Here is a 15,297-nt window from a genome sequence, read left to right as displayed (position 1 = left end):
GGGGCCGCACGGACCGTTCGCAGGCCTCTGTACAGCCTAGGGTTTCTCTACCTTAGGGTGGTCAGGGCTCAGTCCGGCATCATGTCCCACGTAGCGGGAAAGGATACGTGGAGTCGACATTTGCACGTGTTCGGCCGTTGTTGGTTTGGGGAAATCGGACCCTTTCAATAGGATCTGTTGACCCTGTCTTATCTTCATGGAAAAAATGACAGAGTCTGGAAAAAAAGACCAGACATGTGCCTCCAATGGACACTAAGCAAAAACTGATCCGCCCGCAACCGGGGCGAGGGTGTATACGGCGGAGGAGGAGCTAACCTCTTTTTTTCCACTTATTGTCAGCCTCCAGGCGGCAGTAGCATACACCCACAGTACCTGTGTCCCCCAAATGAGGAGAAAGAGAAAATAGAGTTATTAAATAGGTAAAATAATCACCCAAAAATTTCAGAAAAAAAAAATTCTACATAAAATAGCACAGGAGTCTGACAGCTGAACAGAAATAAACCTAAAGCATCTAATTATATCTATTAAATAAAGCAAGCTTACAAAATAGGCAATTTTTTATTTTTGCACTTTCATTTTCCCACTGATAAAGCCATGTGCAGAGCTTTGGGTTTTTTTCCTCGTGGGACTAGTTGAACTTTTTGAATGACACCATGAATGTTATCATATGGTTTTACTGGAAAATGGTTAAAAAAAAAAAATTCCAAGTGAAGTTGAGTTGCCGGAACCAAAAACCTGCAACTCTGGCATTTCCATTTTTTTTTTTTTTCATTTTCTCCTTTTACAAATTGGGTAAATAAATTTTTTCTTATATTTCTTTATTGCTAACTAGGAAAAGGGGGGATCAAGTTTTTATATTGCATTTATTTTATTTTTTTCATTCATTAGTCCCATTAGGGGACTTAAACCTGGGATGGTCTGATCACTTCTACTATAAACAGAAATACCACAATATTGCTTTATATAGCAAAAAAAAAAAAAAAAAAAAAAATCACTGACTTCTATGATGACCAGTCTGTGGAACTGATGACACGACAGGTATGGGGGGAGCCTTCAGCCAGCCCACAGGTGTCATCAAATCCATCGGCTCAAAACGATCACAGGGAAGCCGTTGGCCGCCCCTCCGGATTGATGCGCTTAATTGTCACTAACAGCGATTAACAGCAGTGATCAGTGGGGACAGAGATAGAATAGAGCCGGCATCTGCCCTCTGTGGAGTGGGCTCTTCTTCTGGGTCAACTCCAAAATCCCAGAAAAGCTCCATGACAGATATATTGGTCTAGAGGAGTTAAAGGGGTTGTCCACTACTCGGACAACCCCTTTCTTTCCCTCTTTTAAAATAAGAACAAATATACCTCCTCCGGTGTCATTCCAGGGGTATAAACTTGGCTGAGCGTTCATCTGGGTTCAATGGTGTAAGAGAAGGCTGGCGGCTCTCCTGAAAAATATTGGGCACTGAAATTCCAACGATGCTTCTCTCTTCAGACTTCATCTGTAGGAGGAAGGTTGGAAGACCGCCCATACACATCAGATGGTCGGCCAACTTTTATCTAATGAGTATGGGGGTCTTGCTCATCTATAGAAGGAAGGGAGCGTATGACGACTAAGAAGCAGTTTTTCCACGGCGCTCAAAATTATGGGTGCTGGGAAAGCAACCGCAGAACTTGGGAATGGCTCCCTGCACCAAAGATCAAAAAGAGGGCAGGTAAAGTAATGTATACAGAAATCCTGTGTCTGGGGAAGGACTGTCTCTTTAATCCCTTTCACAGATGTTTTTAACTAGTGAATAGGCATATTACAAGAACAACGTATATGGGGAACAGGGAGCAGACGCACACCTGATAAAAATGTCAGATTGCAAAAGTAAAAACATCCGGAGCTATGTGCATCATGTACCAAAACCTACAGGACAAATTATACAGTGGATTGAAAAAGTATTCATACTTTGTGAACTTTTCCACATTTTTCATGCTACACTCACAAACTTAAATGTATTTTAAATTTGGATTTTACACAAAGTAGCAAGTATTTGTGATGCGTCAAGTAAATGATACAGGCTTTTCTAATCATCTTAAAAATATAAGGCTGAGTTCACACGTTGCATTTTTTTCGCGTTTCCGCGGCGGTTTTAACCGCGCGATTTTGCAGCGAAAACGCGAAAAATAAGCATCCCATGCATTCCTATGGGATTCCGCAATGCTGTGCTAATGCTGCGGTTTTTACCGCGGCGGAATCGCTTTGCGGTAAAAACCGCAGCATGCTCATTAATTTGCAGAATCGCGGCGATCCCGCACCCATAGGAATGCATTGTTCCGCTTACTTCCCGCATGTGGCTGTGCACACCATGCGGAAAGTAAGCAGAACAATTGCGGATGGTACCCACGGTCCGGAGGAGAGGAGACTGTCCTCCGGGCTTTGGGTACCATATCCCTGTAAAAAATAGAATTTAAAATAAAAAATATTGTTATTCTCACCCTCCGACGTCCCGCGCAGCCTTCCCGCTTCTCTTCACGCTCCGGTCCCAGTAGTCCTTTGCGAAAATGCTCACGATGACGTCCGTTCTCGCGGTCATTCGCGCGACGTCATCGCGAATTACCGCGAGACGTCGCGATCCCGCGAGAACTGACGTCATCGCGGGCATTTTCGCAAAGGATTACTGGGAACGGATGCACGGGACGTCGGAGGGTGAGAATAACACCGGTTTTTTTTTTTGTTTTTTTTTACATTCTATCTTTTACTACTGATGCCGCATAGGCGGCCTCAGTAGTAAAAAGTTGGTCACACTCCTCAAACACTATGTTTGACGAGTGTGACCAACCTGTCAATCAGTTCTCCAAGCGATGCTACAGATCGCTTGGAAAACGCTAGCATTCTGCAAGCTAATTACGCTTGCAAAATGCTAGTTTTTCCGCGGGAAAATCGCGGGAATTTAAAATGCGATTTTCCCGCGGAATGGAATTCCGGAATTCTCGCGGTAATTTCCGCGAGAGTTCCGGTACGTGTGCACTTAGCCTAAATATGAAAATTGTGACATACATTTGTATTCAGCCCCCTGTAGTCCGATATCCCTAAATAAAATCCTTAGTGACCAATTGTCTCCAGAAGTCAAATAATTAGTAAACCGCGTCCACGTGTGTAGTTTCATGCCAGTATAACTACAGCTGTTCTGTAACGGCCTCAGAGATTTGTTTGAAAACATTAAGGATCAAACAGCATCATGAAAACAAAGGAACACACCGGACAGGTCAGGGATAAAGTTGTGGAGAAGAGTAAAGCAGGGTTAGATTATAAAAAAGGGTTATAAAGCAGGGTTAGGTTATAAAAAAAAAACCCCATTCTGTGAACACCTCACAGAGCACTGTTCAATCCATCATCCAAAAATGGAAGGAGTATGGGACTACTGAAAACCTACCAAGACATGGCCGTCCACCTACATTGACATCCCAAGCAAGGAGAGCACTAATTAGAGAAGCAGCCAAGATGTCCATGGTCAATGGAGGAGCTGCAGAGAACCTTAGCTCAGGTGGGAGAATCTGTCCACGGCAGGGGTGGGCGATTAATTTTCCCAAGGGGCCACATGAGAGACCATGACTGTTGAGGAGGGCAGAACCAATAGCTTGAAATTAATTCTACTCAATATTAATTAATATTAATTGTATCACTTAACCCCTTCACCCCAAGGGTGGTTTGCACGTTCATGATCGGGCCAATTTTTACAATTCTGACCACTGTACCTTTATGAGGTCATAACTCTCGAACGCTTCCATGGATCCCGGTGATTCTGACATTGTTTTCTCGTGACATATTGTACTTCATGTTAGTGGTAAAATTTCATTCAAATAACTTGCGTTTATTTGTGAGAAAAACGGAAGTTTGGCGAAAATTTTGAAAATTTCGCAATTTTCCAACTTTGAATTTTTATGCCCTTAAATCACAGAGATACGGCACACAAAAAACTTGATAACTAACATTTCCCACATGTTTACTTTACATCAGCACAATTTTGGAACCAAAATTTTTTTTTGTTAGGAAGTTATAAGGGTTAAAAGTTGACCAGCGATTTCTCATTTTTACAACACCATTTTATTTTTAGGACCACATCACATTTGAAGCCACTTTTAGGGGTGTATATGATAGAAAATACCCAAAAGTGACACCATTATAAAAACTGCACCCCTTAAGGTGCTCAAAACCACATTCAAGAAGTTTATTAACCCTTTAGGTGCGTCACAGGAATTTTTTTGAATATTTAAAAAAAAATGAACATCTAACTTTTTTTCATAAAAAAAATACTTCAGGTTCAATTTTTTTTATTTTACCAAGGGTAACAGGAGAAATTGAACTGCAAAAGTTATTGTGCAATTTGTCCTGAGTACGCAGATACCTGATATGTGGGGGGGAACGACTGTTTCGGCGCATGGCAGAGCTCAGAATGGAAGGAGCGCCGTTTGACTTTTTCAATGCAAAATTGGCTGGAATTCAGATTGGACGCCATGTCACGTTTGGAGAGTCCCTGATGTACCTAAACAGAGGAAACCCCCTACAAGTGACCCCATTTTGGAAACTAGACCCCCCAAGGAACTTATCTAGATATGTGGTGAGAACTTTGAACCCACAAGGGCTTTACAGAAGTTTATAACGTACAGCGGTACAATTAAAAAATCATATTTTTTCCACAAAAATGATCTTTTCACCCCAATTTTTATTTTCCCAAGGGTAACAGGACCCTAACAGTTATTGTGCAATTTGTCCTGAGTACGCTGATACCCCACATGTGGGGGTAAACCACTATTTGGGCGCATGGCAGAGCTCGGAAGGGAAGCAGCGCCATTTGACGTTTTTGGCTGGAATTGAGATCGGACACCATGTCGCGTTTGGAAAACCCCTGATGTACCAAAACAGTGGAAACCCCCAACAAATGACACCATTTTGGAAACTAGACCCCCTAAGGAACTTATCTAGATGTGTGGTGAGAACTTTGAACCCCCATGGGCTTCACAGAAGTTTATCACATAAAGCCATACAATTAAAAAATCATATTTTTTCCACAAAAATGATCTTTTCACCCTCAATTCTTATTTTTCCAAGGGTAACAGGACCCTAAAAGTTATTGTGCAATTTGTCCTGAGTACGCTGATACCCCACATGTGGGGGTAAACCACTATTTGGGGGCATGGCAGAGCTCGGAAGGGAAGCAGCGCCATTTGACGTTTTTGGCTGGAATTGAGATCGGACACCATGTCGCGTTTGGAAAACTCCTGATGTACCAAAACAGTGGAACCCCCCACAAATGACACCATTTTGGAAACTAGACCCCCTAAGGAACTTATCTAGATGTGTGGTGAGCACTTTGACCCCCCCAGTGCTTCACAGAAGTTTACAACGCCCGGGCGTGAAAATAAAAAATTCGTATTTTTTCCACAAACATGATCTTTTAGTCACCATTTTTTTTATTTTCCCAAGGGTACCAGGAGAAATTGGACCCCAAAAGTTGTTGTCCAATTTGTCCCGAGTACGCTGACACCCCATATGTGGGAGAAAACTACTGTATGGACACACGTCGGGGCTCGGAAGGGAAGCAGTGACGTTTTGGAATGCAGACTTTGATGGAATGGTCTGCGGGTGTCATGTGCGTTTGGAGAGCCCCTGATGTACCTAAACTATTGAAACTCCCCACAAGTGACCCCATTTTGGACACTAGACCCCCCACGGAGCTTATCTAGATGTGTGGTGAGCACTTTGAACCCCCAAGTGCTTCACAGAAGTTTATAACACTCGGACGTGAAAATAAAAAAATCATTTTTTTCCACAAAAATGATATTTTTGCCCCCAATTTTTTATTTTCCTAAGGGTAACAGGAGAAATTGGACCCCAAAAATTGTTTTGCAATTTGTCCTGAGTAGGCTGATACCCTACATGTGGGGGTAAAACACTGTTTGGGCGCATAGCAGAGCTTGGAAGGGAAGGAGCACCATTTGACTTTTTCAACTCAGAATTGGCTGGAATTGAGATCAGACGCCATGTTGCATTTGGAGAGCCCCTGATGTGCCCAAACAGTGGAAACCCCCAATTCTAACTCCAACCCGAACCCCAACCCCAACACGCCCCTAACCCTAGCCCTAACCCTAGCCCTAACCCTAGCCCTAACCCTACCCCAACACACCCCTAGCCCTAACCCTAGCCCTAACCCTAATGGAAAAATGGAAATAAATACATTTTTTTTATTTTATTATTTTTCCCTAACTAAAGGGGTGATAACGGGGGGTTTGATTTACTATTTATGGCGGTTTTTATGTTTGGCGGCTGTCGCACGCTAAAAGACGCTTTTTATTGTAAAAATAGTTTTTGCATCACCACATATTGAGAGCTATAATTTTTCCGTATTTTGACCCACCGAGTCATGTGAGGTCTTATTTTTTGCGGGACGAGTTGACGTTTTTATTGGTACCATTTTCGGGCACGTGAAATTTTTTGATCGCTTTTTATTCCGATTTTTGGGACGCAGAATGAACAAAAACCAGCGTTTCATAAATTTCTTTTGGGGGGGGTGCGTTTACACCGTTCCGCGTGCGGTAAAATTGATAAAGCGGTTTTATTCTTCGGGTCAGTACGGTTACAGCGATACCTCATCTCATTTAGGTCGTTTTTTTATGTTTTTGTCGGTTTTATGCAATGAAAACTATTTTATATAAAAAATAATTATTTTTGCATCGCTTTATTCTGCGAGTTATAACTTTTTTATTTTTTCGCTGATGATGCTGTTGCGGCTTGTTTTTTGCGGGACAAGATGACGTTTTCAGCGGTACCATGGATATTTATATGCGTCTTTTTGATCGCGCGTTATTGCACTTTTTGTTTGGTGGTATGATAATAAATCATTATTTTTTGCTTCGTTTTTTATTTTTATTTTTTAAGGGGTTCGCTAAAGGGGTTAACTAATGGGACAGTTTTATAGGGCAGGTCGTTACGGACGCGGCGATACCTAATATGTGTACATTTATTGTTTGTTTTTTTTATTATTTTAAAAAAATGAATTTATTGGGGAATATTTTTTTTTTTTTTACTATTTTATTTGGCGATTTTTTTAAATTTATTTTTACACTTTTTTTTTAATTTTTTTTTACTTTATTACATAGTCCCAGGTGGGACATCACTGTCCTGTGACAGATCGCTGATCTGTCACATCACAGATCACTGTGACAGATCAGCAATCTGTCACAGGCAGTGCACAAGGCTTCCTCATGCCTGCGCTTTGGAGGAAAGGAGCCCCCCGCAGCAGCGCTGCACATTGCGCTGCCGTGGGGGGCTCAGGGAAGCACGGAGGGAGCCCCCTCCCTGCCGATGCTTCCCTTTAACTCCTGGTACACCGCGATCGCGTTTGATCGCGGTGTGCAAGGGGTTAACGTGTCGGGGGCGGTCCGTGACCGCCCCTGACACATTGTGCCGGGTGTCAGCTGTGATAATCAGCTGACACCCGGCCGCGATCAGCGACGCTCACCACGTGGGCGCCGCTGATCGCGGTAGACGTACTATCCCGTCCCCGGTCATACGGGCCCGGGTACTGTGGACGGGATAGTACGTCTCATGTCAGGAAGGGGTTAATATTGAGCAGAATTAAGTATGCCGACACCCCTCTACATATCTTTAAACCCCCCCACAGCCCCTTATATACAGCATGAGCCTCACACAGACTACAGCATATGCAGCATGAGCCCCACATAGCCTCCCCCAAATGCGGCTTGAGCCCCACACAGCCTCCCTATACACGGTATGAGCCCCACACAGCCTCCCTATATAGGGCATTAGCCTCACACAGCCTACTGCATATGCGGCATGAGCCCCACACAGCCTCCCCATGTACGGCATGAGCCCCACACAGCCTCCCCATGTACGGCATGAGCCCCACACAGCCTCCCCATGTACGGCATGAGCCCCACACAGCCTCCCCATGTACGGCATGAGCCCCACACAGCCTCCCCATGTACGGCATGAGCCCCACACAGCCTCCCCATGTACGGCATGAGCCCCACACAGCCTCCCCATGTACGGCATGAGCCCCACACAGCCTCCTTATATACAGCATGAGCTCTATAGTTTCTCCACAACCTGAATGAGGCCCCACACAGCCTCCCTATATACTGGATTAGCCCCACACAGCCTTCCCATATACACTCCCTGACAGAAGTTATGTCGCTTATCCATGTTATCTAAATAAAAGCTTATAACCTGATGTTATATTCATCCATTGGTTGTATAAATTATTCTTTTGAAAGCTGAAACCCTCCGAAATGTGGTTTAGGTTAAGAAAATAAATTAACATCAATGCAGAAATATTGATCATTTATTGTACACAGAATGGTCAGATTTTGGCAAAACAAAAGTATTGTCGGCCACAGAAAGTAATGTGATATTCAAACAAATAATTAACTTAAAATACTTAAAGAGGAAGGCAGCCGCACAGGAAAATGCCAACCAGGAATAAATTATCTCCTGTACATTTCGTGTTACTTGTCTCTCTATGTTCCAAAATGAAAGAAATAAAACTAAAAAGTGTAAAACAAAGATCTGGAAATCAGTGTTGTATCTGCGGCCGCTGTATGCAGATAAGAGATTATAGACAATGAAGGCAACTGTTACCACCCAGCTTTCGTGTATATCTTTTATTTCCTCATAGATTGTAAGCCCTAATTCCTCTTAGTATCTGTTATGATCTATGTGATTATTGTTATGCTGTAATGTCTATCGTTTGTACGAGTCCCCTCTGAAATGTAAAGTGCTGCGGAATATGTTGGCGCTATAGAAATAAAATTATTATAATACAAATATATGTTGCATAACATTGGTGAATGAATTTGTGATGCTATTAGAGTCATATTTAATATTTTGGGTGACTTCCAAGAGCTTGAAGGACTGCATCCATGCGGTTCAACAATGATTCATACAATTTATTAAAGAAGTCATCAGGAATAGCAAAGAATGCAGTCTTACATGCCTCCCAGAGTTCATCTAGATTCTTTGGTTTTGTCTTCCAGGCTTCCCCTTTCATCCTACCCCAAACATGCTCAACGATGTTCATGTCTGGTGACTGGGCTGGCCAGTCCTTGAGCACCTTGATCTATTTTGCCTGGAGGAACTTTGTTGTAGAGATGGATGTATGAGATGGAGCACCATCCTGTGGCAGAATTTGACCCCTTTTATGATTTGGAGTATAAGAGGTAGCTAATACTTCTTGATATTTTAAGCTATTGATATTGCCTTCCACCTTGCAAATGTTTCACCCCCCCCCCCAATACTGAATGTAACCCCAGACCATGATCTTTCGACCACCAAATTTAACCGTTTTCTGGGTGTATTTTGGATCCATACGGGCTCCAGTAGGTCTCCTGCAGCATTTGCAGCGGCTGTGGTGTAATTCTACTGAAGATTCATCAGAGAAATCCACCTTCTGCCACTTTTCCAGTGTCCATCTGTTTAGCAGGCTGTGGGACTTTGCAAATGCCACACGGTTTTTTATTTGCCTTTTGTTTAGTGCTGGCTTCTGGGCACTGATTCGACCATGGAGACCATTTCGAGACAGAATCCTACAAACTGTTCTAGTTCACACAGGAACTTGAGGTGACCAGGCCTGTTGGAGCTCTGCTGCAGTGGAAGAGGGGCTTGCTTTGGATTTTCTAACCAACAAACGTTCTTCCTGAGCAGTTGTCTTGCCGGGTCTGGGCTTGTCAAACACATCTCCAGTCTCTTCAAATCTTTTTTTAATTCTTTGTACTTGACGCTGAGACACATTAAAGGTGCCAGCCACCTCTGCAGTGGATCTGGTCTTCAGCCTCTTGATAATTCAGGCTTTGGTCGCAGGGTGGATTTTTGGCATGTTGTCAGAGCTCAAGTTGCAGCTCAAGTGAAGGTCTGGGGTGCTGGGTTTCTTTTTATACACATCCACTAATTAACTGATCATTTACTGAGCACAGGTGAGGATGTAAACTAGGATTGGGTGCATTATATGACCAGGCGACAAAACTTTTGTCTTGCCAAAATCTGACCATTCTGTGTCCATTAAATGATCAATATTTTTGCATTGATGCAAATTTATTTTCTTAACCTAAACCACATTTCGGAGGGTTTCAGCTTTCAAAAGAATAATTTATACAACAGATGGATGAATTTAACGTCAGGTTATAAGCTTTTATTTACATAACATGGATAAGCGACATAACTTCTGTCAGGGAGTTACTGCATGACAGTATACAGCCTTCCCATGTGATGTATGTCACCCCCATAGAATCCCTGTGTGATGTACGTCACCCCCATAGAATCCCCATGTTCACCCCCATATTCATAAAAAAATACCACATACTCACCTCGGTCCCGTTCCCAGGTGCCCTGCTTCTGCCTCCAGGGCGCTGTCTCTCCGGCAGTACACAGCTGACGCGATGAGATGACGTCAACGCGTCAGCTGTTTCACACGCTGATTGGTGGAGGAAGGTGGCCGGAGGCCCCTCCTCCACCATTGCTGACCGTGGGAGACAGCGAGCGAGTGAGCGGGCGGGCACGGTGCGGCCCGCAGACATAAGGTTTCCAGCCCCACAGCTGTCTCGGTCCACGGGCCAGACTGAGACAGCCAGAGGGCCGGATGTGGCCCGCGGGCCGCACTTTACCCAGGTCTGGTCCACGGGATAACTGTTAGTCGTATACTCAACAAATCTAGCCTTTATGGAAGACTAGCAAGAAGAAAGACATTTTTCAAAGCAAGCCATAAGAAGTCCCATTTGAAAAAAAGCCATGTAGGGGGGCACAGGGAGCATGTGGAAGAAGGTGTTCTGGTCAGATGAGACCAAATGAGAACTTTTTGGGATAAATGCTATCTATGGCAGAAAACTAACATTGCGCATCACCCTGAAAACACCATCCCCACTGTCACACATGGTGGTGGCATCATGCTGTGAGGAGGCTTTTCTTCAGCAGGAGCAAAGAAGCTGCTCAGAGTTGATGGGAAGATGGATGGCGCTAAGTACAGGGCACTGTAGATACACAGAGCACAGTAAGTTAAACAAGACCAGACGCTGCTCTGTCAATCACTACAGTAGAAATAGGGAGTGTCCAAAGAGAAATATAGCGGCTGCGGGGAGTGGGGGGCTAAGTTGTGTAGTAATAGGCTGATCTTATTACAATATTAGGTAATTTTTCAATAATCGCACTGCCGTGATTATGAAAGCAGCTTCAAAAATGTTACCCCTTGACCACAAGCAGCGAAATGTCATATTACCCAGCTGAAAATCTACTTTCCATGAACTATTAAAAAATAAAAGAAAAGCCAATCTAAAATGATTTTTTCCTAAAAGAACAAAGCATAATTTCCCAGCGCCTCCTGCTTACCCTGGATTTTCATTTTATACATTTTTTCGCTTTTATTTTGTTGTTTTACTTGTTCCAGATTCTATGTTAATGGCCAGAGAAAAAAAAAATAGGGAGAGAACAGAACTTAAAGGAGAAATGTTTCCGAAGCCCTGCAGCTGATGCATATGTAACACATTTTCGGCTAAATAATCCCAGATCCCCGGGTGGAGGAACGTTCCTGTTGTAAAGAATAACAGTGGATGGGAGAGAGGAGCATCGCGTTGAGTACAAACATGTGAGTAGCAGACAAGATAAATGAAAATGTAATTACGGAGGACATATAGGAACGGGCCCGAGTGATGTATGGGACGCATCAGATTGCTGACTGTAAGTGAAAAGGGAGATAACTGCTCAGTTAATATTTAGGCTGGGGCTATATTGGAAATTTATCCCACAACTCTTGTTATTAACAAAAAAAAACAAAAAAACAATTAAGTTACACTGCAAACATCCCACAATCTTACCAAGATGAAACTTGCCAAGACCGTTTTATGACAAAAACTAGTGTTATTGCTGTATAGATCTCAGAACAATGAGAAAAATTACACCTGTCTTGTAGTAATCCGATGATTCAGCGCTGAGCAATCAAGCATTGAAGCTACATGTAAAATTGGCCGGGAAGTGCACCGACATGCCCCCAAAGCACTTCCTGGCTAATTTTACATGTAGCTTTCAAATCTTGATTTCTCAGCGCTGGCACATTGGATTACTACAAGAAAGGTGTCATTTTTATTGTGGAGCCAAAACCTATACAGCAGTACCTCTAGTTTTAGTAGTAAAAGCATCTCAACAGTTTCTGTTCAACCCAATCATGACTGGGTGATTTTTTTTGCTTACGTTTTTTATTTTTCTACTTCTTTATTTTTCTGTCTACATAAAGATATGAGGGCTTTTTTTTTGCAAGATGAATTGTAGCTTTGAATTACACCATTCACGTTACTATATAATGTACTGAGAAATGGGAAAAAAAATTCCAAGTGTGGTGAAACATTTTTTAAAATTTAGGTTTCACTTTTAGGCTGGGTCCACATTGCGTTAGGGGGGTGCATTTAACACATCCGTTACATAGCGGCATTAACGCTATGTGAAGGATGCGTTAACACACCCATAGACAGCCATAAGGTAGCGCATCGCTAATGCATGCCATAATGCGTTGAATGGACTGCATTAACCCTATGTGAACCTGGCCTTACAGTGTTCTGTGTGCAGTAGAAATTACAGAAACAAGATGTCAGTATGATTATGGTAAAGTTTTTTTTCATTTTTTAATTGGTTAAAAAATAATTCCGAAATTTGCAAGAACAAAAAAAGCCAACAATATTTTTTCATAGATGGAGCTTCACAAAGGTTTTTTTTTTATCGCTTCATTGGGGGACGACAGGTTACCATGGGTGTATGCTGCTGTCGCTAGGAGAATTACATCTGCAGAGGCACAAGAACTGATGAAGCATCGGCTGAACAGTGTTACAGTCCGCACGATGCAGAGTGGTGGGCGTAACTAAGAACGCCGGCCGGGATATAGAAAGTGACAATCTGATTGGCTGACACGCCCAGGGGGCGTGTCCAGCCAGGAAGATAAGCCGGCCGGCAAGAAAAGAAGGCGCCCCTACGATTGGTGCATCGCTGGGGGGGCGTGTACCGTCAGGGGAGGATGCTCCGTGATAGGAGCAAAAGAGTGCCGGGAATAGGCGAGCTGTGGAGTGGGGGCCGTGGCCAAGTTTGCCAGCAAGGCAAGCCCTTCTATTGGCTAAAAAAAGAGCGTGCGATTCGAAATCGCAGAGGTGAGTGGTCAGGGGGAGGCAGCAGGTGTGGCCAGGAGAAAGGAGGGGGGGGGGGGGGGGGGGAGTGGGCAACTGAGTGAGAGATTGGCCAGGGGAAAATTGCCGCCGCTATGCAGGATTACAAGGATAAAATGTGTCCTGAGTGACGCTATGGCCGCCGCAAAGTGGGGCCTTAAGAATTAAAACCGGCCTGCTACCTGGATCTGACGTTCTACGGTGGAGGGAAGCATACATACCTGTAAGGTGAACCCTGGTCCTCTTCGCAGATGAGGATGTCATCAGGAGCCCCCTGGTGGATTGGGGGGGGGGGGGGGTCGTCACTGGAATAGTAAATCCTCCTTCCCGCATCGGTGCAGAAGACATCAACCCCTTACCAGAAGGGGGGGGGGGCCACCGCTGGTGACCACTGTCTTCCTCTCAGCCCTTACCGAGGAGAGGGGTGAGGAGGGGAAAAGGCAAAGGACCGGCCACCAGAAATCACACCGAAGCACCCCTAAGGGTGACAGAGGATTAGGACCTGCCTGCGGGTCCGAGAGTGGGCGATGTGGGTGACACCACATTGCTCTCTCAGTCGCATAAGTGTGGGAAAACAGGGTGAGAATTTACCCTGAAGATGAAGAACCTGAAAGACAAAGGGAAACTATTAATAAAACACAACAGGATACCTGAAAAGGAAAAGACTGTGGATCTGGCAGCAGATCCAAGTCCGCCTCCTACAGACACTAAGCTTAAACTGAGGTACTTGGTTCCTGTCGGTAGGTGTATACTACTGGGGAGGAGCCATTTCCTTTTCTTTGCATAGTGTCAGCCTCCTAGCGATAACAGCATACACCCATGGTAACCTGTGTCCCCTAATGAAGGCTCCAAGAAAGAGATTTTGTGGTGAGTACCAAAAATTCTTCTTTTTGTGTGGCTAGCTCATATTTTTATTGATACCATTTTGAGATATATAGCCGGTTTAGACCTAATCTTTTTTTTTTTTTTTTTTGCATTTTTTGAGTGAAGAGCAAATTGCATACTTGTGGTGACATGACTGCTGGCTCCCGTTGAATCTTTGAAAGCGTGTACTGTGAAGATGCACACGTTTGTAGTCACAGAGTGACACTGCAGACTTGTTCCCCGAGCCTGGACAACCCCTTTAAATTAGGACAATAAGCCATTTTTCTTATTTTACATGCAATGGAGAAAAAAAAAATTGTTGCACAAGTTGACACACCCTTTGACCTTATTTGCTCCATTTCTTTTACTACAGACATTACGTATTGTATAATAATTTACATACATTTGCAAAGTAGTTTGCCTTGTATTACTCCCAGGCATGTATGTAATAAGATTACCTAGGGGATTTCCTCAGCACAGGGCTGTGGCAGAGAGACGACGATTCAGTAGTGTCTTGGTTGGATTCCTTCATTTCATAGGACCGCAGCTTGGCCTTTAGTTCAGCCACCTATTCATAGAAAAAGCAAAATGTCATGATGACCACAACCCTGTTACCTGCACCAAGGTTATATTCAGGCATCCCACCTCAAACCCACCTCAGCTTTCAGTTCCTCGCACACGGCGGCATATTTGCTGATATGACAGTCCAAATTGATGACATTGCTCTTCAGCTATAAACAAGAAAACAAACAAAATTAACAGTAAATGAAAATAACCGGTGATCTGGGATTTTATTACTTTTTTACATCCAAAAATTAAAAAATAACTTTCTCTCTTAATTTCCTCCTTATCTCTAATTTTATTTCATATTACAAGTAAAACTGAGAAATAAGTCTTCCATGTGTCTCAGAACCTCATTCATGTCTTCCCTGCTCCTCTTCCCTGTCTTGTAGGTGGCTGTAAAATAACTGACTGCAGCAGGAGCCTCCCCCCTTTGCAGTAGAGTACTATGAAATAGGGCAGAGTCACGCCCTTTGAGAGGGATGTAGCTACTGTACAGTCAGTCACCAACTGAAGATGGAATTGATTAGCAGAAAATTAAAGTAGCTGTCTACTATTAGGCTAGGTTCACATAGCGTTAATGCAGTCCATTCAACGCATCTGTTTAACGGACTACGTTAACGCTAGTCATATTCTGATCGCGTCATCGGGGATGAATTAAAAGAAATAAATGTTCACTTTT

General features: G+C 43.5%; 1 protein-coding gene across 4 annotated transcripts in view; it reads right to left on the bottom strand.

Annotated features, from left to right (window-relative positions):
• KIF18B (kinesin family member 18B) overlaps nucleotides 1-15,297 on the bottom strand; it is a 61,329-nt gene that overhangs the window by 22,216 nt on the left and 23,816 nt on the right. For all 4 annotated transcript variants that reach the window (XM_073570959.1, XM_073570958.1, XM_073570961.1 and 1 more), the window contains exons 8-9: nucleotides 14,711-14,785; nucleotides 14,513-14,622 (exon numbers count right to left, since the gene is read on the bottom strand). In XM_073570959.1, the coding sequence (XP_073427060.1) occupies nucleotides 14,513-14,622; nucleotides 14,711-14,785 (185 nt within the window). The remainder of the gene's footprint in view (nucleotides 1-14,512; nucleotides 14,623-14,710; nucleotides 14,786-15,297) is intronic.

Source organism: Dendrobates tinctorius, unplaced genomic scaffold (assembly GCF_039654945.1).
Source record: "Dendrobates tinctorius isolate UK_male_01 unplaced genomic scaffold, ASM3965494v1 ptg000028l, whole genome shotgun sequence".
Lineage (NCBI taxonomy): Eukaryota > Metazoa > Chordata > Amphibia > Anura > Dendrobatidae > Dendrobates > Dendrobates tinctorius.
Note: the sequence above shows the minus strand (reverse complement) of the source record. Positions and strands in the feature narration are given on the sequence as shown.